Here is a 25484-nt window from a genome sequence, read left to right as displayed (position 1 = left end):
GCGGCACAGTCACGGACCTTTCAAAGACAAGACAGCGGCAGCCACTAGAGGTGAGTTGCTCAAGGAAGGTTTATTGACGGTAAAGAAATACTGACAGATGGCTGTAGGGTAATTAGGTGAGCCCTCCCGATCGCAAGAGACATCCGACATCCCTCCGGATGGACGGGAGTTCTGCTGCTGCTGGCTCAGAAGGAGAAAGGACAGAAGACAACAGGACAGACATTTTTCATAAGCTTGCTCATTTCCCAGATGCATTTCACTCCTTGTCTTCTCTGAAGCTTTTCTTCTTCTTTTGCTTGTGATCTGTGCTAATTGCTTTGAGATTTCTCTTCCAGGGAGTGGAGCCTAGTGGTAAGTATCTTGCTGCGCTGGTCCACCTCCTCTAGGACTTTCTTAACCACTATGGCTTTGGCTGATTCTGAAAATCGCAAGTTAAAGGAAGATTTTTAGTGAGCAAGAAGGAAATGAATTAGAAGGCACAGAAAGAAATTATAAGATGTCTTTCCCAAGCATAGGTTAGAGTATGTAAAGGGTGCAAATATGATTCATCTTTGGTGAATTTTGATTACCTGGTTGGGCCAAATCATGGTGATTTTTGACTTTATTGAAAATAAGCATACGCATCTAAAGTAAGACATCTAGCATGCAATGGTGTCTACTCTAAGTCTTACTGTAGCATAAAAACAATGACCTGTGTATTGGAAGTAAGGTGGCCTGACAGAATAATGGGATTTCCCTTCTATTACCTTTGATTTGGTTCCCGATATTTCCAGATCCGTAATCTTTAGACTTGTAACTCGAAGATTTACAGGCCCTGTGAAGACACCACAAAAGAGAAACGTGGAGGGAAGCCCTTCTGTTGTAGATTTGCTCTTTGTGGAACAGGTTCAGTGGATCACAGCTGAAGCCAATCTAACATTAAGTATTTATTTATTTAATGTATGTGAGTACACTGTTGCTGTCTTCACCAGAAGAAGACAGAAGAGGGCATCAGATCCCATTACAGATGGTTGTGAGCCACCATGTTGCTGGGAATTGAACTCAGGACCTCTGGAGGAGCAGTCAGTGCTCTTAACCACTGAGCCATCTCTCCAGCTCTGCTCTAATGTTAAGAAGTGACAGTTTTAATCTTCATTCTTTGCTGTGTTGGATTTTGCTAAATGCTGCTGATTTGTTTCTTGGCTATGGAGTGCAGATGCTTAACACTTAGCTTAGCATCCATGGTGACAGAGACGGCCACATTTGTTCCTGGTCACAGATCTAACAGTGAAGCACATTTTGGGATGGTCATGCCTCATCGTCGATGGGGAAAGGGTCTGTGATTGAAATGGATTCAGAGGCAAAGTGTGTTCACATATCATCGCTAGGGCTGCATAGTGTTTACATAAAACCTACTCACACTCCCCTACGCCTGGAATCTCTGGGTCACTTACAGCTCTAGTGCAAATTCTGTGCAAGCAGCTGCTGTTCTTTAAGAGGAAGATCCAGAGGAAACCTGTGTGTGTCCAGCACCGATGCACTTTTCTTAGCAATAGCTTTCTGCCGTGGGTGTCGGAATCCACTGACGTGGAAGAGGTGGGCATGGAGAATGGAATGAAAACAGCTTCCCACATAAACCCCTTCACCTACCCCTCGTCTCCTCCTATGAGGAGGCAGTAGGTCTCGATCTCCTTCTCCAGGTGCGCCTTGACGTTCAGCAGCTGCTCGTATTCCAGCTTCTGGCCCTCGGTCTCCGTCCTCACCTGGTGCAGCTGCTCCTCCAGGGCGCTGATCTGAGCCTGGATCTGAGCCAGCTGTGTGCAGTAGTTGCCCTCGGTCTCTGTCAGGGAGCACTCCAGAGAGTGTTTCTGTCAGGAAGAACAGAGAGTGTGTGAGAGGATGCACAGCTGGTCAGCTAGTTGTCACTAGCTATGTGTAGTGTGGTGTACACCTTTGAAGCCAAAGGCAGAGGCAGGTGGGTCTCTGTGAGTTCCAGTGAGTTCTACACACTGAATTCTAGGCCAGTCAGAGCCACATATGAAATCCTATCTCAAAAAAAAAAAAAAAAAAGAAACAGACAAACAAATAAACAAATGAAAACAAGCCAAGGGATGGAGAGATGGCTCACTGGTTAAGGGCATTGATTGCTTTTCCAGAGGTCCTGAGTTCAATTCCCAGCAACCACACAGTGGCTCGCAACCATCTGTAATGGGATCCGATGCCCTCTTTCGGTGTCTCTGAAGACAGCTACAGTGTACTCACATATAAAATCAATCAATCAATCAATCAATCTTTAAAAATGAAACCAAAACAGAACAAAAGTATATGTGGATGTCTTTTCGGCAGCAACTGGGGCTTTTAAATTTAAAAAGCGGAAATTTAAAACAAACTTAGGGCGCCGTAGGAGATTCCTTCCGTACCGTGGCCAGGAGAGACTGCAGTTCAATCTCCAGGGTCTGGAGCGTGCGCTTCATTTCGGTCAGCTCATTCCTGGCTGAGGTGGTGGCACCCACGTCCTCGGTGATCTGCTGCTGCAGCGTAGCACTCTGAGATGACATCGAAAAGGGGCGGATTTTAGTTTTGGGAACAGCACAAAACCACACAGGGACCGCCTGGTCCGGTGAGAGTTACCTTTTCCTGGAACCAGGCCTCGGCGTCCCTGCGGTTCTGCTCAGCCAGGGCCTCGTACTCGGCTCTCATGTTGTTCAGCAGGACGGTGAGGTCCACGCCCGGGGCTGCGTTCATCTCCACGTTCACGTTGCCTCCAGCCGCGCATTGCAGAGCCTGCATTTCCTGGAGGCAGAGAGGTGCTGGGTTCAAGTCAAGTGGCACTTTCAGGGAGTCTAGAAACTTAGCTTTGGCAGAGCCCTGGTTCCCCTCCTTGGCTCTTCAGTGACCATCTCGCCACATTTTATAACTCCTCTCTGTTTGATTGACTTCTCAAAGTCAATGACGATAACTACCTCATCAGGTACCCTGCTTTGTTCTGGAGGAATCTTAAGGGTTCTAGCACCTTTTATTATTGAGTCAGATCCTGTTCCTGAGGCTGCAAGTCCTCAGTCTAGCTCTGAGACACAGAGTAAGCCTTTACTTCTTCACAAATACAAGTCCTTAAACCATTTAAAAGAATAGCCCCCTGCCTCTTATTTGGATTGCTTAAATATGCTTTTAGTCCATATTCTTCAGTTAGAAAGAGATCACTTTGATATTTTCTCAGTTCAGGGACTCCCTGAACACAGCCTGAGCATAACCAAAAGGTTGACTGCAGATAATTTGAAACAGTTGAAATGATATAAATAGATAAATAAGTGTATAAACACACACACACACACACACACACACACACATGCTCAGGAACATGTACAGGGAAGGAAGGATCCAGCTGTTTGTTAAGTTTACATAATCATTATAAAGTACCCTTTCCGACTTTCTAGTCAGACAGATCCCTGTGTGATTTCTGGCTCTGCCAGTTGTAACTGATAATTTGGGAAAGTTACGATTTATCTGAAGATTGAAGCCCCTTATATTTAAAAATCCTTCTCTAGGTGGTGGTAAGAGAAATGGGAGGTTTATTAATAATACAGTGACTTTTCAGTATTGTTTGCCATATGAATGCTGGCCATCGAGATTCCTGTCATCTGGAGAGCAGGAATCTGTTCTGCTGTCAAGGACTGCAGTATTCTGTCTGCATGGCATGCTGTTGGCGAGCAGTTCTAAGTGTATCTATAGACACAAGTGTCCCTGCCAAGTCTGTGTGAACTAACACAGCATAGGTTGGCTGTCTGCTGTAGAGTCCTTCCTCCCTACTCCTGAGTCAGGGCAGCTTGCCTTCCTCCATGAAGCCAATCCCCAGGTCCTTATATAATGTCCTTCCTGGTGGGCCCTCTATCTCTGTCTCTGCCTGTGGCTTTACAGACCACAGGATTTAGTGAAAACTTTCCCAGCTCAACAACAAACAAACCAAGTAAGATAATCCAAAGGAAAATCCGTGGGCCATCCATAAGCAAAGCATTTTAAGAATCAATTGCTCCTAATTCACCACCAATTCCTTGAGTAACTATGTAACTAACATGGGTTATAACCACACGTGAGGGCATAGAGCCAAATGAGTGCTGAAATTCCAGTAAATTTACAGATTAGCCTTATGGCTAACCAAGCAGCATGTTAGCCTGTAGTCTTTGTTCCAAATTTAAGCTTTTGTGGTAACTGTGGATCTTCGACCATTTTAAAAAAAATACCAAAGATTTACAACATTATGCCCCTCCCCCCATTTTTTTAGTACAGAAAATATGACTGTAAAAACAATGGCTCTGTGGTCACGTGAGCACTTCCAAAGGATGCTATGTGCCTGGAAGGGTAAGTCCAGGTGTAACAGTTTAATGGAAGTTTCACCTTTATCACTGTGTCTATTAAGAATATTTTAGGGGCTGGAGAGATGGCTCAGTGGTTAAGAGCACTGGCTGTTTTTCCAGCGGTTCTGAGTTCAATTCCAAGCACCCACATGGTGGCTCAGGACCATTAATTTATAATGTGATCTGATGCCCTCTTCTGTCATGAAGGCATACACGCAAACAGAGCACTCATATACATATATAAATAGATCTTAAAAAGCAAAAAAAAAAAAGAGTATTTTAAGCAGTAAATGGAACATGTGTGTGACAGTGCTGCCCTCGAGGTTTGGGAATAATCGTGGAAGAAGGTGTAGAGAGACCGGAAGAACCAGAGGCGGTGCCTGATGCCAGGTACGAGTGATTTCTGGACCTAATAGGGCGGATGCATGTATGAATTCACAGTGGTAGTGACAGCATCCATAAGACACACAAGCTCAGGCCAGACAAAATCCAAGCATGGAGTTAGAGAGTTGGGCACAGAATCCTACTCCACTGAGGATCTACTGACATTTGATAGCAGCGGGAGAGGGAGAGCCAGTTTTCTTCAACAGTGTGACCCATGGTAGTGACTACACTCCAGGCTGCATTTCTAAGAGTAACTGAGCAGCACTTGGTGGGCATGATGTGGGAAGGGGAGGTGAGGATGGAGAGGATGGAGACAGGAGGGGTTGGGGGAGGAAGGGTCGATTCGATCAACATGTATTGAATTCTCAAGAATCAATACTAACATTATGAAAAAATAATGTCTTACTGTTAAGACCGAATACTTAATGCATGTTGCTGTTATGTAGAAATTTAGGCTCAGTTTTCATAGGATGGCCTTTAAAGCACACTCATTTCATCTAATTGGGGATAATTGTCTAAGCAGTCTGCTTAATTTAGCGATAATGACAGCCAGTCACTGATCTTAGAAGCCTGATTGTTCTAGAAAGCATGGTTCCCATTCCTCCCGTGCCCCTGTCGTGGGAAAATGGGCACAAGAATAAAGGTGAACACAGGTAACTAACTCATCAGCTGCAAAGATGAGCTGGCTCCTGAGGGTGGGCGGTGAGAGTCTTTAGAGCAATTTCTTGTTTGTGAGGGGGAGGTGTGGTGTTATCTGCTGGGAGACCGGCAGCCCGCCCTCCATCTCTTACCTCTTTGTGGTTCTTCTTGAGGTAAGTCAGCTCCTCACTCAGGGTTTCGTACTGAATCTCAGGTCAGTGCGGCACCAGGGTGATTTCATCCAGAACCCTGCGCAGCCCGTTGACGTCAGCCTCTACGCTCTGGTGCAGAGCCAGCTCATTTTCGTACCTTCAAAAGCATCAGTGATTTTTCTAGTTGGTCTCATGGTTGGAGAGAGTCACCGATCATGGATATACTCAGGACTTCTGAAGTGGCAAATCTGGCCACTTTTGTGACTTCTTTGAAGTAAATTATACACTTAGCATTTTTCTTTCTTTCTTTCTTTCTTTCTTTCTTCTTTCTTTTCTTCTCTTTCTTTCTTTCTTTCTCTCTTTCTCTCTTTCTCTCTTTCTCTCTTCCTTCCTCCTTCCCTCCCTCCCTCCCTCCCTTCTTTCTCTCTCTCTCTCTTTCTTTCTTTCTTCTTTCTCTTTCTCTCTCTCTCTCTCTCTCTCTCTCTCTCTCTCTCTCTCTCTCTCTCTCTCTCTCTTTCTTTCTTTCTTTCTTTCTTTCTTTCTTTCTTTCTTTCTTTCTTTCTTTCTTCTTTCTTTCTTTCTTTCTTTCTTTCTTTCTTTCTTTCTTTCTTTCTTTCTTTCTTTCTTTCTTTCTCTTCTTTCTTTCTTTCTTTCTTCTTTCTTTTTCGAGACAGGGTTTCTCTGTATAGTCCTGGCTGTCCTGGAACTCATTCTGTAGACCAGGCTGGCCTCGAACTCAGAAATCCACCTGCCTCTGCCTCCCAAGTGCTGGGATTAAAGGCGTGCGCCACCACCCGCCCGGTCTCACTTGCCATTTTTTAAAGAAATGTGAGAGGCATTTGGCAAAACAAACAGATTACTAGTTTTATAAATAATCACTAAAACTAGCCATTGTATAGAAAAGCGAAAGCATTCTCTCTCTCTTTTTTTTTTTTTGGTAAAAGAATCTAAGCTGCATTTTGATCATACACACCTCTAGCCCCCTAGCTCTCCACTCCCACTCCCCTTGAATAGCCCCCAACATGGCCCCTCCCATTTTCATTTTTTTTAAAACTTAGTGTCCAATCAGTGCTGCCTGCTGAGATCTTGCCGGATTTTATTGGCTTGACTTTATTCAGGTACCCCCGGGGGGGGGGGGAAGAGAGAGAGAGAGAGAGAGAGGGAGAGAGATGAGAGAGGAGAGAGAGAGAGAGAGAGAGGAGAGAGAGAGAGAGAACGCATGCGCACAAATGCCTCTGCTAAGCCTGGTGTGTCTTAGAGCACTCCTAGACCATCCTCTGGCTTGAACATTCTTTTCACCCCTCCATGTTCATCCTGCTTTCTTTATATCCAAGCGCTTTCCAACGCTGGAATAAGACTGACTAGAATTTGATGGAGGGATTAAAAAGAGCTCTGACTTAAGACCCCACGAATCGCCATGGATTCTTTTCGCCCCGCGATGACTTACTTGAGCCTGAAGTCATCAGCTGTGAGCCTGGCGTTATCAATCTGCAGAACAGCGTTGGCATTGCTGGTGGTGGAGGTGATGATCTGGAAACCAGGAGTTTGACTTTTTAAAAAGGCTATTTTCACAATAATTTTAAAAGGTAAAGGTTTTTTTTTTTAACGTTAGAAAATGCTAATGATAAAAATCAACTAGACTATCAGTCAAGGGCATATTTAACATGAAGTTAAACCCTTGAATTTACTTCATGATTATTTCCAATGTTAAATGAAATGTTCTTAAAAATACCACTAATAATCATGTAGCATCATCCTTTTTTTCTTCAATAAAAAGGACTCTTAGTAAACTACCTACATGTGATGTGCAAAAATATAATTTCTTACCTGGTTTTTAAGATCATCGATGATGGGGAAGTATCTACTGTAGTCATGATCGAGACCGCGGCATGACCCAGGTCCAAATTTTTCGTACCAGCTCTTGATCTTCTGCTCCAGGTCAGCGTTGGCCTCCTCTAGTGCTTGCACGTTCTCCAGGTAGGAGGCCAGGCGGTCATTGAGGTTCTGCATGGTGACCTTCTCATTACCGGAGAGGAGGCCCCCCTCATTCACGGTGAAGCCAGCACAGGAGTTGGTCATCCCCGTGTTTCCTCCCGTGGAGCTGCCCCCAAAGGCGCAGGAGAAGCCACTTCCAATGCCTGCTACGCCACAAGCATTTCCAGCCCCAAAGCTGGCTCCCCTGAGCGATCCTGTGCTAGGACGAGCATAGGACCTCCTGGATCCACTGGAAAGACGGAGAGACATGATCTCAGGGCAAGCGAGTTGCAGAGCTGTGTTCTTGAAAGTCAGAATAGAGTGCCTTCTGACCTCGATGGTTTCGTTTGCCCTTTTATAGACAATTCTCATGGGTGTTCTACGAAATTCTGCCTACATAGGGTAAAGGCTGGCTTGCCAGCCTCAGCAAGTTAGCGTAATTGGATGATTTTTTCTAATTAGTAACTAACTTTGTTGGGCTCATTTCTGTAGAAGGGCAGTTGCCCCTGGGTTAGTGTTTATCTAAGAAATGGATCCGGGTGGAGCAATGCCAGGCTCATTATTACAATTTAAAATGACTACTGAGTCATGGGCTGCTTCCAACTGAAGCAGATAACGCTTGCGGCTCCGTCACAGAGCAGGGATTTGGTATCGGGGTTTTGGGTTATCACGCCAAGGCAGGTTTTGAAGTTTCCGAGACCCTGCTTTGCCGTCTTGATTCTTCTTACGCTGGTCGAGAAGAGCAGCAACACATTTCTTCGCCCTCGGTCCTTCAATCACTAGGTTGTGGTTCGCCCATTTGTTCTGAATTCCTCCTCACAGTTCCCGATGGGAAATTAGTTTCCATTCCGCTGACATGTGCAACATACTTTGTTGACACTTATGAGAGAGCATAGTTGTCTTCTTCTGTCATCCATTGGTAATTAGGAACACACCCCTAATTGCTGGTATGTTTTGTGGGAGTTTGGAAGGACATCAACGTATTTCCTGACCTCATAGAATTTGAAGACAACTTGGAAGGAACAATTTCATCTTTTCTTATGCGGTTTATTTAGTTCAGTTGAAAGTCGTGGGAAGGTAACTCTTCACTGGGTGTGGGCTCCTATATAGTAATTGAAAACCCTTAATATGAAAAGCCCACTTTGAAATTGGCAAATTGAAATTACACTTAACTACACACACACACACACACACACACACATACACACACACAAACACACACTCTAAGATGTTTCGTTACCTACATACAATGGAATGACTAAGTCCAGCAAATTAACATAGACTTCTCTCACATATTTCTGAGGTGAGAACATTTACATTGGACTCAGCAGTTTTCACACAAGACATGCGTTATCATTAATGTAGTCACCTAATTGTGAACTGCATCTCCTGGACTCATTTCTCCTAGCTGAATTTTTGTGGCCCTCCACCAACATTTCCTCCTTGTGCTTCTGTGAGATTAGTGAGGTTGAATTCCTTTTTCTAGGTTTGCTGACAGTTCCTTTAAAGGAATGCCTTTTAAATCAGGTTGCTTTCTTGTTGTTAAGTTCTTCATATATTTTGAGTACTAAATTTTTATATATTTATAATTTATAAATTATGAAATTTATAATTTTTACATTTGCATGTACATATATTTATATTGTTTCATATATATGATACTAATATTTATATATTTTGGGTACTAAGCAGTCTTATTAGATACTGCCTTCACTGTATTCTCAGTGTGCGGGGTAGCTCTTTATTCTGTTCCTTTGTTCTGAGGAAGATTTTTAGTGCTTTGTAGTTCTGTGTTTCTAATTTTGCATTTGTTGACTGTATTTTTAGCTTAACTTTTTTTTTCTTCTTAACTTCTTTTTTCTTTTGTCACATTTCCAGAGGACTTAAGTTTGACTTAAGTTTGGGATTACAGGCGTGTGCCACCACCGCTGGCTAGGCCATAGTTTTTTAAATTAAATCCACTTTTTAAATTTTTTTTTATAAATAGTATAAGGTGAGGACCCGAAGTCTTCATTTCCTCTCCAGTTTTCAGCACATTATCTACTGAAGAGACTGCCCTCCTGTATTCTTGGAATCTTAAACAACAACAACAACAAAAATGATTGTAAATGCATGGGTTGCCGGGCGGTGGTGGCACACGCCTTTAATCCCAGCACTTGGGAGGCAGAGGCAGGTGGATTTCTGAGTTTGAGGCCAGCCTGGTCTACAGAGTGAGTTCCAGGACAGCTTGGGCTACACAAAGAAACCCCATTTTGAAAAACAAAAAACAAACAAACAACAACAACAACAAAAAGCATGGGCTTGTTTCTGGGCTCTTCATTTTCACCCGCCAGGTTATAGGTGTGCGTTTGCGTTGGAACACAGTGTTTTTAGGTTACTGACACTGGTAACAGGTTCTGAGGTGACATCGTTAACTTCACTCTTTCTTCTGGCGGCGGGGTGGGTCCATGTGAGGCCTCCGTGGGAAGGGGAAGCTCCTTGAACATCTCGCCCACGAAGCTTCTTTTCCTAACTCTGTGGAAGGCGCGCCATAGTTTTTAATAGAGATTGCACTGAATCTGTATAGTTTAATAATTTCAATTCTTTTAATCTGTAGACACGAGATATATTTTTATTTATTGTTGTCTTTTGAAATGTTTAAAGATCCAACTCCTCCAAGATCCCCCCCCCCCATTTCCTGCCTTCCTGATTTCGTCTTCTCTTTCAAAAGTTACCCCTCAGCTCCAATATGTGCTGCTCACATAGTCCTGGGTGTGGGGCCGGGAGCATGTATATTAAGAGACGATCATTGTATAAACCTACCGGGGGCCACACCCTTAAAAGAAAACTGATTCTTCTCCCTCTCCTTGTTGCCATCAAGGGTCTGGAATAGTTCTTCGTCTAGGGAGTTGTCAGTGTAAGGATCCATTGCCTCCTGTCTTACATTTTTGTTTTTCCTTTTGCGCTCTGGTAAAGGAATTGCTTTCTTCTGTGATGCTTTCTTATCACCAAGCAGAAACATGCTGATTTTCCTATGGCAATATTGGTTTCTACCTTTATGGAATTCATTTATTAGTTCCAACAATTTTTGATCAGGCATTATACACACATTCTCTGTGTGTATGTGTATGTATGTGTGTTTGTGTGCATGTGTATGTGTGTGCGTGCATGTGTGTGTGTGTGTGTGTGTGTGCGCACATGCCAGAGTTCAACGTCCTCTAGTGTTCTCTACTTATATATTTTTTTAAAAAAATACTTATTTGCCGGGCGATGGTAGTGCACGCCTCTAATCCCAGCACTTGGGAGGCAGAGGCAGGTGGATTTCTGAGTTCAAGGCCAGCCTGGTCTACAGAGTGAGTTCCAGGACAGCCAGGGCTACACAGAGAAACCCTGTCTCGAAAAACAAACAAACAAAAAATTATTTATTTATTTCATGTATGTGAGTACACTGTAGCTGTCTTCAGCCACACCAGAAGAGGGCATCGGATCCCATTACAGATGGTTGTGAGCCACCATGTGGTGCTGGGAATTTAACTCAGGACCACTGGAAGAGCAGCCAGTGCTCTTAACCACTGAGCCATCTCTCTAGCCCTCTCTACTTATATATTTTTTAAAAGTTACTATTATTATTGTGCGTGTACATGTGTATTTGTTGTATTTATTATGTGCATGCATTCCCCAGCATGCACATGGAGTCATCTGACTCCGGAGAGTTGCCTCTCTCCTTCTGAGCTAATGTGGAGCCTAGGGATAGTGTTCAGGTCCTCAGCCTTGAGTGACAAGTACTCTAACCACTGACCTAGCTTGCCACCTACCTCGACATTAATTTTTTGAGATAGGGCCACTCGTTGAAACTGGAGTGCACCATGTTATCTAGACTGGCTGGCCAGCATGCCCCTAGGATCCTCCTCTGTACCCCCAGCACTGGGATCATAGACTGTTGCCAGATCTTGCTTTTGTGTGGGAGTTGGGAATCCAAACTGTGGCCTTCATGTTTGCACAGCAAGAAACTCTTCCACTGAGCCATCTCCCCAACGCTATTTAGGATTTAAAAAAGATCAGCAGAGTTGGGCTAGAGCACTGGCTTACTTGGTGACACAAGCAAGTACTTCTCTGTTCCCAGCACTCCCCATGGGTGTTTCACAGTGTTCTGACTATTACTGTTGTTGTTGTCGTTGTCATTATTAATTATTATCATCATCTTGTCTCAGAGGGCTGCAAAACATCTTCCAGAGCCGTGAGAGCCGGCCAGGAGGGAGGAAGCTTTCTGGGAAATCACTACCGTGGTTTCTCCATGTCATATAGTCAGTGCGTGTTTATATAATTTGTCATATAGTCAGACTGCCTTCAGCAGTAGGTTCTTGTTGCCAAGGAGAACCAAGAGCAATGGTAATATGTCTGTCCTGTTGGGAGCGGTCTCCAGGATACCTTTGACCAATAACTTGAGGGGAGATACACCCGTGTGTGTGTGTGTGTGTGTGTGTGTGTGTGTGTGTGTGTGTGTGCGTGTGCATGTGTATGTGTATATGTATGGAGATACACACACACACACACACACACACACACACACACACACACACAAGTAGTAGGTTTTCATGTGGCTTTTTCAAACACCCTTAGCGTTAGCTATCCATCCCTTCACCATCTCCTGTCCTCTGCTCTCCCATCCCTCCCCACACCTAAGCCTGCATCCCCCTCATCCCTCCCCACACCTAAGCCTGCATCCCCCTCATCCCTCCCCACACCTAAGCCTGCATCCCCCTCATCCCTCCCCACACCTAAGCCTGCATCCCCCTCATCCCTCCCCACACCTAAGCCTGCATCCCCCTCATCCCTCCCCACACCTAAGCCTGCATCCCCACCATCACCTCCCCCTTTATGTAACCCACCTTTCATTTATCTTTACATTACTTTTTAATCTCTTCTTCCTTTTCCTTCCTCTTCCACCTCCTCTTCATCCTCCCCTTCCTCCCTTCTCTGTTGAGAGCCAGGCTGACTAAAGGTTTCTCAGAGCCCTGACAGAAGGACACAGGGAATGTTCATTCTGTGTCCTTGCCCAGGAGCAGATGTCTGGGGCTGGGGCCAGGGCCTTGAAGGGCTTAAGGTTTCTGTCCCTGGAACTTGGCTTTTCCCACTGAAGAGACTGGAGTTTCCAGTCCTCGGGCTGCTGGGTGTTTGGTGTACAATGCTGCCGAGGTGCCCTGTGTTCTCTGTGCAGTGTTGCTTCACTAGCCTCATCCTGGTCCCATTGTGTGATATTTTCTACTGACTCTGTCCCATTCCTCCCATGGAAATAGCACACAAGGTGCTGTCTCCTTAATAAGCTTGCTTGCCATAAGACATAGCAGTGTCCGATGCCACACTTCACTGCTTCCTTGTCTTCTGAGCCCCTGGTCTTCTCTCACAGGACCTGTCACTGAAGAATGGCGTACTGGTCCAGGTGACTCCTCCTTTCCCCCCTCCTTATTCTTTTCTTGGACACCGTTTCACATGTTAGGCTGGCCTAGAATTGGCTGTGTAATACAGGCTATCCTCACACTCATGACTCTGTTGCCTTGCTTTAATTAGTGCAGGGATTAAAGGCACATGCCATCAGACCCATGTTCCAGCCCCTCCCAACTTCTCCCCCCCACCCCCACCAGTTGAATCAAATTTGTGCTTCCCATATGCACATGGACATGGAGCCACCCACTGGAGATGGTCTACTTAACAGGGGTCACACCCCCAAAAGAAAGCTGACTCTCCTATTCCTGGAAGCCATCAACTGTCAGTACTGCCTCAGTTAAGGGTGGAGGGCTTGTGAACCCCTCCCCGTTTCATTCATGTTTGTGGGCCGGCTTGATGTTGTGTTCCTCTTGAGCGGGCAGCCACAGCTGCTGTGAGCTTATGGGCGCCGTGGTCCTGCCTGATTCTGTCTGGTCCTCCGTGACTTTTGGCTCTTAGAGTCTTTCCCCATCTGTTCCCTTTATGACTGAGCACTGCACGGACGTTCATTCTCTGCACTTTGATGAGTTTTGAGTTTCTTTGTTAAGGGTTGTTCACTGCATAGCGGTAGGCAAGGTGTGCAGAGGCTGTCAGCAGGACCTCCTGCTTGAGTTCTAGGTTTTCGTAGTCACCAAGGTGAAAGGAGACCTAACCGGGTTCAGAATCACCCCCTGATCATCCCTCTACACATCAGAGGGATGTGAACGAACTGCCATGATCCATGGGTACAATAACACCCATAGAAGACCCAATAGGTCCTTTACACAGCAAACAGGGATTTGGGACCCGAGGTTAGGACTAGTGTCCTTTCTATTGTTATTGAGGCAAATGGGACATCGAGGTGAAGCACAGTGTTTTTCTATGGCATCCTTGGCACAGTCATATAGGGACGGGGATCGGCTGTGGGAATGGAAAAGCAGCAGATATTTAAAACTAATTAGCAACAGAAGAGCCCTTTATGAAATGCCCAAAGGTTCACAAAATAAAATTAAAAGCTACTGAGGTTGCCCCATTTCTTGGAAAGGCTTACCAAAGCACTGGGCTGGGTAGACAGATAGGAACTTTATGGTGACACGGGCAGAAAGGGATGAAAACCCTTATGCCTTTCATCCCAGAGTCTGACCCGACTCTTCTCCCGAGAAAGGCCAGAAACATCAGAAATCCCATCAGAAATGCCCGATGTGGCCCAAATGGCCTGAGACAGGATATGCAACAGACACAGTACACAGCTTTCTTCAGAGACACTGGTCAAGGTAAATTATACTTCCTAGGACCAGCATGATGTATCACCCTGAGTTTCTAACACTCCTTTCTCCTATGTCTAAACAACACCTCTATCAATCTATTTTACAACCTGGTTTACTGAAGGAAATTATTTTTAAGTTTAAATCTTCTTCTAAGCCACGCCCTTCGAGCAATGTTAAAGAAATGAGAGGGCCGTTTCCTATAACCTTTAGAGATATAACTTGAGAGGTACCAAAATTCTCTATATACCTTCCTAGGTGATAAAGACACATTATCTAGGTGATAAGTGTGACTTCCCCGGGAGAAGCCCACACTGATGCTTGGGTATGCATCACCCCTGTCCCGAAAAGCTCTCTATCGACCCCCATGCTTTAGATCTAAGTTATAAATGGCTTTTTAGTAAATCTCCAACTTTGTTTCATATTTTCTGTCCACAACATTCCTTTCCTGTCAAAGTCAAGGGTCCTGGTGCCTCCATCTGCCTTGCCCACGACAGTGTGAGAAGAAGAAGAAGAAGAAAAGGAAACTTGAGTCTAGTCGTTTGACTCGCGTAGGAACAGGCATGGGTGATTTGCTCGACTAGAGGGATTTTGCAGAGGCAGCTTTTTGTTTGATGAATGATCTCGCCGTCATCATGGGGCTTTGGAAGGCACCCGCTGCTCCATGGTGATATTGCTGATCTTAGAGGATTTCTCTTCTACGGAGTGCACTCTCAGTGAAAGGACGTTGCCGAGCTGATCTAGCTCTTCAGCCACTGTTCTGACAAATGCTTCTTCTGCTGAGTCTGAAATGAAGTTAGGTAAAGTTCAGTGCTCAGTCTTAACCGGGGAATAGATACCTAGTCCTGGCGGGTATGTATTTATAGACTGCTTTGTTTTGTTTTTTGCTTTTGCAAGTTCGGAGAGACTTGAGATACAATGTTTAGAATCAGTTCTTAACAAGAGTCAGGACTCTCTCTCTCTCTCTCTCTCTCTCTGTGTGTGTGTGTGTGTCTGTCTGTCTGTCTCTGTGTGTGCAATGGGTGCTTGAAAGCACAAATGAAATATGAATTAAAAAGAGTCTAGGCATCAGGTAAATATAGGTCTGAAATAGCCAATACCCTCTTCTCCTTATTCTTCCCTCCCTCTCCCCTCCCTCTCCCCTCCCTCCCTCCCTTTCTCCCTCCTTCCCCTTCTTTTCCTTTCTGCTTTTCTCCCCGGCCCCTTTCCCTTTTAGAACTGGAGGTTGAACACAGGTACTGAAAAATATACTAGACCAGGACTCTTATTTCTCACTAATACTCATCCCTCATCTCAATCCTTATTTCAAGACAGAGTTCTATTAATTCATCCAAACTGGTTTTCAACTGGCGTTGTGACCCAGGCAAGTCTAGAGTCTGCAAGCCTCCTGCTGCAGCAGTGTCCCCAGTATAGCTCGTGGGCCTGAGTCGCCTGGCCACACTGTTGCCTTCTTTAAATACCAGCTTGTCTTATGTTAGTGATGTAAAATAAGCACCTTTATAAAGCAATAAAACTTAAAATAAGGCATTCTAAGCAATGAAGATGTTCGTGGACTTATTCTTCTCGGCAGTTATTTTATAATTTAAACCCATTTGTTCTGCAGGGATGTAAGATACAAATATTAAGAATTGTCAGGTGAATAGGATAGTGGCATACATATGTAATCCTAGATGTGACAGACAGGTCAATGCAAAAAGACTGAATTCCAGGCCAGTTTGAGCTACAAAGCAAAAATTTAGGTAAAAACAAACAAACAAACAACAAACAAACAAGTCGCAATGACCTCGCTGGTTCACTCACTAGACCTAAACGTAAAACAAATTTTTAGCTAACACATAGGCTGCTTGTTGAATAAAGCTGAAGGGGCTTAAAAGAATCCCTCAGGTTGGGGAGCGGCTCAGTGACCGAGGGTCTTGTTGTGGGAGTGTTAGGAGCTGAGTCTAATCCCCAGTGTGCACATACAAAAGCCAGGCAAGGCACGACACACTTGCAATCCCAGCACTGGAGAAGCTGAGGCAGGAGGATCCTTGGACATTCGCTGGCCAAATTGGCAAGTTCCAGAGTAATGAGAGACTCAGTCTCAGAGGAGCAAGGCTGAGAGCATTTGAGAAAGACACCTGAGGTTGATCTTTGTCCTCCACACGCACAGCAGACACACACATGCTAGCACATGCACACATGCACACGCACGCACACACACACACACACACATGCACATGCACAATATTACACTTACTAAAACCCCTTCCATACCATTGAATTCGTTTGCAGGCTTGCCGTCCTTTGGTTTGTAACTTGTGTGTTCACTTCTTCTGTAAAGAGAGGAGTAGGTTATTATATTTTTCTTTCAATCGGAAGCTCATAAATATTTGTGAATTGGAAATTACAGGGGTTTAAAAAAATACTCTTCATTTTGTTTATGTGCATGTGTGTGCATTCACTTATATGCAGGTGCCAGTCAAGGCCAGAAGAGGGCATTAGTTCCCCTGGATCTGGAGTTACAGTTGATTGTGATATAACTGACGTGGGTGTTGGGAACTGAACTGGTTTTTAACTGCTGAAGCATCATCTCTCTCCATCCCCAGAAATAATACTTTTGGAGTTCTAGTTTCAGGAAGTTTTAAGTTGTTTTATTTTAAAGGGATGTTAGTAGGCTTTTGGTGACTTCAGCATAGTGAGAAGAGATTAAGTGGGTGTTTATGGTTGGATATCGTCTCTTCTATCTAGCAACAAGAGCATCTGTCCCAAGCTTCTGTTCTGACTTTTCATTCAACAGTTCAGTGCCCGCTGAGTGCTGTAGAAAAATAGAGACCTAAGAAACACAGTAGTTTGTAGTGTTAGGAAGGCAACACATTCATGTAAATCATTATGTTTAATATTGCCTAAAAGGGTACTGTGTGTTAAGGGAAGAGTGAATGGTCTCCAGATACTGAGGAGGGAGCCATCACTGCTGGCTTCTCTTAGAATAGTCTGGAAGGCAGCTGTGTTCACCACTATACCGCCAACGCCTATTGGGTTGCCTTGTCCAGCCTTGATATGAGGCTTTGTGCTTAGCTTTATTGTATCTTGTGATGCTGTATTTGGTGAATATCCCTGGGAAACAGAAGAGGAGTGGATCCATGGGAGAGGGGCGATGTGGGGGGTAGGGAGGAGAAACTGTAGTTGGGATGTATTGAAAAACAAAATAATAATAATAATAATAATAATAATAATAATAATAATAATGTCTGATGAGAGTCCTGGGAGACTGCAGAAGACAGCTATTCACACACAGTATGAACATGGGGCCAGTGTTTAGTAACAGCCACTGATGGCTTGGTTGAGTGTCAGCCTCTGTCAAGGTGCTTTGTCTGCATAGAGAGGTGCTGTGGCTGAGAACAAAGTGTGGGTTTTATCATGTTTACAACTTAAACAAGAAGGTAACTGTGGTCGAAAGAGGTTTAACCACATGTTCAGATTCATTCAGGACTGTGACTCACAACTGAGGCTGCAATTCTGGAGCTTTTGGGGTCTCAACTAACAAACTCTGCTGTCTCTCTATGACCTCCTCTCAGGAGATGGCTGTGCTCATCACTGTAGCACCAATGCGGTGAGATTTTTTGAAAAGAGTTATTTATTTATGTATATGAGCATTCTATTTGCATGTATGCCTGCTTTAGATAGAAAAGGACATCAGATACCATTGCAGATGGTTGTGAGCCACCATGTGGTTGCTGGGAATTAACTCAGGACCTTTGGATGCGCAGTCAGTACTCTTAACCACTGAGCCGTCTTTCTAGCCCCCAGTGAGATATTCTTAATCCTCATTCTGAGCTTGGACAGAGGGTATAGGTGGGAAAACTACTGAAGTAATAAAACAAGTTGAGTTTTAAGAAATGTATTTAAATATAAACATAAAAGAAAGCAAATTTTTTCGTGGACCAGAGTACTGGGATGATCAAGTATTTTGTATTTAATTGTCCTTTATATAATTAGGTATGCAAATGTTTTCCATACTTAGATCTTTGATTTCTAGGAGGCGTGTGTGGCTCCTGCTCATAATCCCAGCACTCACGAGGCTGAGATAGAAAAATCACAGAGTTAAGGGTTTAGACTACATAAGATATTGTCTCAGAAATCATCACCATCACCATTGTCATCATCATCATCATCATCATCATCCTCACTAGCAACAACCACCAACACACAATGCTCAAGCCAAAAGAAACCCCTGAGTTTTGATTTTGAAATTTGTTTTCATTTCATTAATGAAATGGATGCAATAATGGATGAAATAATGATATAATTGAGTATAATATTGAAACAATATTCAATATATTCAATTATTCATATATATGATTTTAAAGAAGCTATAGGATGTACTATGTATGCTATGAATTACAAGATAGAACACATACTAAATATGCAATATATATTATACTTCTGTAGCAAGCACTTAATATATAATATGTAACAAATGTGTAATAAACAAATAGAAACATAGTTACTGTGCGGGGCCGATCCTTGTTCCAATCACTGGTACTCACTGGTGCTCTCCATCTAGTAAGCTGCAGTATGTGTCAATCTCCTTCTCCAGGTAGGTTTTGATGCCGAGCAGCTGCTCGTGCTCCAGCTTCTGGCCTTCAGTCTCCGTTCGGATCTGCTGCAGCTGCTCCTCCCTCGCTCCAATCTGCTCCTGAATTCTCTGGAGCTGAGCATAGTAATTCCCTTCGGTCTCAGCCAATGAGTTTTCGTAGGATTGTTTCTGAAAGAAAAGCAGAGTAAGGCTTGAATGAGCAAGAGAGGGCGCCGAGTCCACACTGAAACATTCTCAAGGTTGAAGTCAGCGTTAGTATGAGGCGTACATATTTCCAATTAAAATTCAGAATGGGCGGGGTTCACTGAGAAAAGAATGTCAAGGTTGGGAAGTAATGCTTATGGACTGAATTCCTGGTATTTAATATAACATATTGTAGTCCTTTAATTATGTATACTACATTTAATGTTGGAAGTATTCATCTCATAGGGGCTGGAGAGATGGCTCAGCAGTGAAGACCACTCATTGCTCTTGCAGAGGACCTGGGTTCTCAGTAGCTTCAATGTGTCTCTCAAGCATCTATAGCTCTGGCTCCAGGGGATTTAACATCCTTTTCTGCCCCTCACAGGAACCGGATGATGCATAAATGATGTGCGTACATACATGCAGGCAAAGCTCTCATAGACATAAAATAAAATATTAAAAATAACCATGGTTTGTATGTAATTATTTATCTATGCACATATCATGTTAGGTGTTGGATGTGGTTTGAGGATGTTTCCTCAATTTATGTATGAGGGGCTTCGTTCCTGCGTGGTGACATTAAGGTAAGTGGAGACCTTTAAGAGGTAGGGCTAATGAGAGGCTAAGTCACCAAGGGCTCTGGGAGTAAATCGATTTAGTTCTAGTCAGACACTAGTTAGCTCTCCAGAGAGGGTTATTTTAAAACAGTTGATCGTGGTCCCTCCCTGTGCTCTAGCTTCCGGTCTCACGATGCTAAAACTTCTGCCATGATGCCACTTGCTATGTGGTGTAGCCAGAGAGGGCTTTGGGGCAGTTGGGGCCGCACTACTTGGATGAGTAAATAAACCCCCTTTCTTTACAAAATATCCTGTGTGGGATGTTTTTGCTGCAGTACCATGGCTGTGATGGATTGAAGTTCTATCTCCAGAGTCTGCAGATTGCGTTTCAGTTCCATCAGCTCGTTTCTGGCCGCCGTGGCCGCTCCTGCGTCATCTGAAATCTGCTGCTGCAGCGATGCACTCTGAAGAAGAATCGTCAGAAGGCTTAGTAGCCTGCCTGCCTGTTTACCACATGAGCCTCTCTCGTGTCACCTGCCGCAGACATACCTTCTCTTTAAAGCTGGCCTCTGCATCTTTCCGGTTCTGCTCAGCTAAATCTTCATATTCGGCCCTCATGTTGTTCAACATGGCGGTTAGATCCACGCCGGGGGCAGCGTTCATCTCCACATTGATGTTCCCCCCTGATGCATTTTGCAGAACTCCCATTTCCTGGAAAAGGGTAAACATTAATACCCAGGGGGAGGCTTTTGATTGACACCCACATCCTGGTATGCAATGGTGCTTGAAGAAGGAAATCGGTGTGCGAGGCTGTTCCGAGGGCTTCCTTACCTCCTCGTGGTTCTTTTGGAGGTACGTCAGCTCCTCACTCAGAGCCTCGCGCTGTATATCCAGGTCGGTCGTAGACAGCGTCAGCTCGTCCAACACTCTGCGAAGACCGTTGGTGTCAGCCTCAACACTCTGGTGCAGAGCCAGCTCATTTTCATACCTTAAAGGGTGGGAGGGTGTTTTAGAGTTGGGATTACAAGCAGGTACAACTTGTAAAGACACTTCATGTGCCGAGGGGTGGGGTGTTCTGGTTCTGTGTGTATTTCTGAGGTTTTCTTGCAACGGCAAACTATTAAGATAGTTTGAGATATCTATTAGCTTATAAGTACTATTTTTTTCCAGTGTATGTGTTTGCATGTGCATGTGCACTTGGAAGTCAGAGGTCAATATTGGGATCTTTCTCAATATCTCTCCACTGTCTTTTTTGAGACAGGGTCTCCCACTGAAACTGGAGCTCACCAATTTGTCCAAACACCCATGTACATAAAATAAAACACAAAAATAGGTTTTAAAAGCAAAAATAGGTTTTAAAAGCAAGTCTCTTCTGTCTCCCCTCACCTCCCCCACTTGTATTTTTTTTTTTTTTGACACAGGGTCTCTCTGTATAGTATAGCTTTGGCTGTCCTAAAACTCAGTATGTAGAACAAGCTGGTCTTGAACTCATAGATACCCACCTACCTCTGCCTCCTGAGTGCTAGGATTAAAGACGCAGGCCACCACTGCCTGGCTCTGTCTGCATCTCACCAGCACTGGCTTTACCTGTGTGCACTGGTCTCTTCTTCTCATGTGGATACTAGGGCTCTGAACTCAGGTAGATCCTCATGCTTTTGTGGTAAACCCTTTACCGACAGCCCAGTCCTTATAAACACATTATTTTAGAGGTGTTGTATCTTTACAGTCAATCTTTGCCATCCAATAATAGCATGTTAAGATAAAACAGTGTCTGATTTATAAAAATTAAAATAGATCTTTTTATAAGGGTGTATTAAATTTTACTTCTTTGTTGATGTAGAATAGAATGGCTTCGTTACATTAGTTTGGTTTGGAGGGCTGGAGAGATGGCTCAGTGGTTAAGAGCACAGAATGCTTTTTCAGAGGACCCACGTTTGGTTCCTAGCACCCATGCAGGGGCTCAGAACAGTCTGTAACACTGGATTTAGTGGACCTGCTGCTCGCTTCTGGTCTCCAAAGGTGCCAGGCACACACGTCCTGCACAGACATATACAGAAGTAAAATACCCATGTACATAAAATAAAACACAGAAAAATAGGTTTTAAAAGCAAACAATACATTCTGTAGTGCAGCTGCGGTCTTGTAGCCATTATTAATAACCATCAGTTCATTTTCACCTACTTCATCTTGAAGTCATCAGCTGTGAGTCTGGCATTGTCATTTTGAAGGACGAGGTTGGCATTGCAGGTGGTCATAGACAGGATCTGAACGGGACAGTCAAAGGACATTCCAGGTCAGTAGGAACTTGTCTCAGGCATTTGTATCTTTATTTGGATATTCAAAGAAACTTGGTTTTGGGGTATAACTTGGTGGTAGTGAAGGGAGTTGGGACTTTTCAGAATCCATAGTTGAGCAGCAAGCAGACTAGAGCCAGGGCATGCGGGACAAGCTTGAAGCAAGGTTGTGGTTGAGCCATTCCACAAACAGACTGGCCATAAAAGATAAGGGGCATGCCTGGGAAAACTCCTATGGGTCATACACTATCTGGACCGGAGTCTCCTGTCTCCTGTCCCTTGGATGCAGTTTACTAATGTCAAAGTGACCTTCCTGCTAACAAAAATAAACTGCCCTCCTACATTGCTGACGGCCCGATCTGCACGTATGCCAAAAAAACCCACCCTGCGCGCCAGAATCCCCTCCCCCAATGTTTGAATCAGCAAATCATGTGTAACCGCGCCAAAACCCCCTGACTTTTCCTATATAAACCCCTAACTTTTGGGCCTCAGGGTCGACTCCACTGTCTCCTGTGTGAGATACGTGTCGATCCAGAGCTCTGATAATAAACTACCTCATGCATTTGCATCAAGTCGGTCTCTTGTGTTTCCTTGGGTGTACGCTATCCCGAGAATGGAGTGGGGGTCTCCCCAAAAGGAGGTCCTACAGTAGAACTCTTGCCTCACATATTAGACAAGAATAGCCAACCAACCAACTAACCAACAAACCAACCAACCAACCACCACCACCACCAAAAGTCCAACCATTATTTTATTCAGATAATAAAAAGGCCCACAGAGAACTTCATGGTTACTCATCAAAAAGTTTGAACTAAATATCAAAACAAAACAAGTAATGCACCATCTATGTGGTACTGGATATGGGACACGGAGCCTTGCATATGCTGGGCAAGCACTCTGTTAACAACCCACAACCCCAGTAAGCTTTACTTTGGGACAGGATCTTATTAAATTACCCAGTCTGCCCTCAAACTTGTGATTCTCCTGCTTCAGCCTTTGGAGTAGCTGGGATTTCAGGACTGTAAAGTCAGGCCTGGTTCAATTATGTTGATTCTGAATCTATTCCTCTTCCACTGTTGAATTCTACCTTTTTTAAAATTCTCAGCTACCACCCTCAACTTTGGGAACAAAGAGTGAGCAAATTCCACACCCCATAAACTTGCCAAGTACATTTGAGATGAACAGTTAACTAATTAAGCATATTCACGATATTGGAGACTGAACTAAGAGTCTCAGGCAGGCTGGGAAAAAATTCTGTTATATTCCTAGCTTTTTTTTTTTTTTTTTTTTTTAATTGTGATAAGGTCTCTAGGTTCCCAGGCTATCTCAACCCTGTGACCGTCCTGTCTCCGCCTCCGCAGTCGCTATGAGGACTGATGTGTGTCACCACACCTCACTGTTGACTAGCTTTTAGTTATGCCTACCCCGTATCTACAGCCACAACATGGGACTCTGCATTTCTTACCTGTCGTTTCAAATCCTCAATGACTGAGAAATAGCGGCTGCAGTCGTGGTCAAGTCTTCGGCCACGGCCAGGCCCACACCTCTCATACCAGCCCTCAATCTTCTTCTCCAGGTCAGTGTTGGCCTCCTCCAGGGCACTCACGTGATTCAGGTACAATGCCAGGCGGTCATTGAGGTTCTGCATGGCCACCTTCTCATTCCCAGAGAAGAGTCCTGGCTCATTGTTAAGGAAGCTGACGCTATTTCCCCTACCTGACCCCTCACTGCCAAAGCTTCCTCCAGAAGAGATGCCTCCAAGGGTGCAGGAAAAGCTGCTCTCCGCTCCAGGCACAACACACACATTCCCGGCCACAAAACCTGCCCCGCCCCTGGACAGCCTGACGGACCCAGCTCGAGAACAGACCCTGGATCCCCCAGAAAATCGAAAAGACATGGCGACGGCACAGCACGGCAACCTTCTTCCTCGGAGAGGTGCAAAGCCAGAGTCTAATCCTCCGTGGGGCGATAGCCCCACTGGCTTTTATAGGACCCAATCTTAGCTCTGCCGATCTGTAATAAAACATTATTCATATCCTAATTGTTGTTTTTCATAATTGGGTGATTTTTAATAGTGTCCAGTAGGTGGCAAGGTGCCCCGAGGATATTTTTTAATATATGAAAAGGTGCCAGAGACAGGGATCCTAATTCATAGCCTTACACTGTCAGTAACAGTAAATCACAGCCTCAGAGATGACAGAGAGAAAAACCATTACTTGTGTTACCAAGATGAGAATTTACATATTTTTTGACCCCAGGAAAAGGGTGGAGACATCACCCCCCTGCCCCCTGCCCGGTGTAACAAAGAGTTCACATTGGAAATATTTGCTCCCTGGGTAGGAATGTGCTAGAATATCTCAATCGTTCCCATTTTACTGAGCCTTCCCCTTCTTATTGAGACAGAAACACTATATTTAGCGATCTTTCGCCAATAAGAATTCTTGAACTGATCTATTTTGCAATATGCATGCATATGCATGTTAATGGGTGTTTGCATGTGTAGGTGCACATGTGTGTATGTGTGTGTGTATGTGTGTGTGTGTGTGCTCGTGCGCGTGCGTGCACAGGTGGGGAGGCTAGAGGACAACTTTTGGTGATGCTCTGTCATCTATCCTGTTCAGTTTTTGAGATGGTGTCTCATTGGCCTGGAGCTTGTGAGGTAGGCTAGGCTTGCTGGCCAGGGAGGCCCAGGGTCAGCATGTCTCTGTCTCCCAGGGCTTTTCCACAGGGTTCCTGGGGGAATCAAACTCATGTCCTCATCCTTGCGTGGGATTTACTTACTGAGAGGTCTCGCCAGTCCCTGGCACTTGTTTGTAGTAAGTCAAAAGTGAATAATTGAAGTTCTGTAGCAACTTGCTTATCAGCTTTGCTAAAGTTCATAAATAAGTGGTGTTGGCAGGGATTTGTACTGGGAGTTTCCTTCTTCCTTTTCATTGACCCTTTGGAATGGGTCTCACCTAGCCAAGTCTGGCTACGAACTCCAGTTCTCCTCTCTCAGCTGTTGGAGTGCTGGTATTGCAGACACATGCCGCTGTGCCTGGTAGAATTTTTTTTTTTTTTTTTTTTTTGATTTGGTCTAGGAGTAGAACATCAATTCAACTAACTTCTGGGATGCCAAATTGTTTTTCCTTTTTCCTTAAAAGAATTAATTTTGAGATAGAGTCTCATTTTATAGCCCTGGCTGGCCTGGAACCTACTGTATAGACCAATCTGACGTTGAACTTGTCCGATCCTCCTGATTCCTCTGTCTTCCCAAATGCTGAGGTCACAGGCATGTCCTGCCCCACCCTGTCATGGTTCTACAGCTTTCTTCTCTGTGTGTAAAGCACTGTGACTTTAAGACCCGAGCTTCACATTGATCAGTGGGGAATGACATATGTGGAAGAGAGGGCTGTTTCCATCATGACCTAGGAAACCCATAATCTGGTACCTAGGAGACTGGTTGCCATGGGGAAGCAGGTGCTTTCTTCTTGTCCACGAAGTCCTTGGGAAGTCAGCTCGTCTCTTTGTGCTTCACTCCCCTGGGAACAAACGAATATAATCACATCCCACAGTGTCCGTCGGAGACTTCAATGGGCAGCCCCAATAATGAATGGCTATAAGACAGTCTGAAGGGCACAGACACTTATAAATGTTAGTTATTTGTATTATCATAATAAGGTGGACATGTTAGACAGGAGCAGGTTG

At 44.4% G+C, this 25484-nt stretch overlaps 2 protein-coding genes across 3 annotated transcripts; both read right to left on the bottom strand.

The window, feature by feature from the left end:
- Nucleotides 1–308: 308 nt before the first annotated feature.
- On the bottom strand, nt 309–7750 carry Krt25 (keratin 25). The gene is given in 8 exon segments (XM_052195192.1): nt 309–418; nt 747–814; nt 1630–1847; nt 2400–2525; nt 2611–2772; nt 5507–5663; nt 6954–7036; nt 7334–7750. Coding segments are annotated over 8 exon segments (1341 nt in total).
- Nucleotides 7751–14820: 7070 nt separating this feature from the next.
- Nucleotides 14821–23694, bottom strand: Krt26 (keratin 26). Of its 2 annotated transcripts, XM_052195839.1 has the most exons (9): nt 23263–23694; nt 21685–21767; nt 20335–20491; nt 20053–20214; nt 19842–19967; nt 18714–18931; nt 16441–16499; nt 15128–15142; nt 14821–14966 (listed from the first exon to the last, which is right to left on the bottom strand). In XM_052195839.1, exons 1-9 carry the CDS (start codon nt 23692–23694, stop codon nt 14821–14823), a joined length of 1398 nt encoding a protein of 465 aa, XP_052051799.1. The 2 variants fall into 2 exon arrangements, with proteins under 2 accessions (XP_052051799.1, XP_052051800.1); XM_052195840.1 differs by lacking the exon at nt 15128–15142 and having other exon boundaries at nt 14821–14972.
- Between the last annotated feature and the right edge of the window lie 1790 nt (nt 23695–25484).

This window comes from Apodemus sylvaticus, chromosome 10 (assembly GCF_947179515.1).
Source record: "Apodemus sylvaticus chromosome 10, mApoSyl1.1, whole genome shotgun sequence".
Taxonomy (NCBI): domain Eukaryota; kingdom Metazoa; phylum Chordata; class Mammalia; order Rodentia; family Muridae; genus Apodemus; species Apodemus sylvaticus.
The sequence above is the reverse complement of the archived record's forward strand: the minus strand, read 5'-3'. Positions and strand labels throughout refer to the sequence as shown.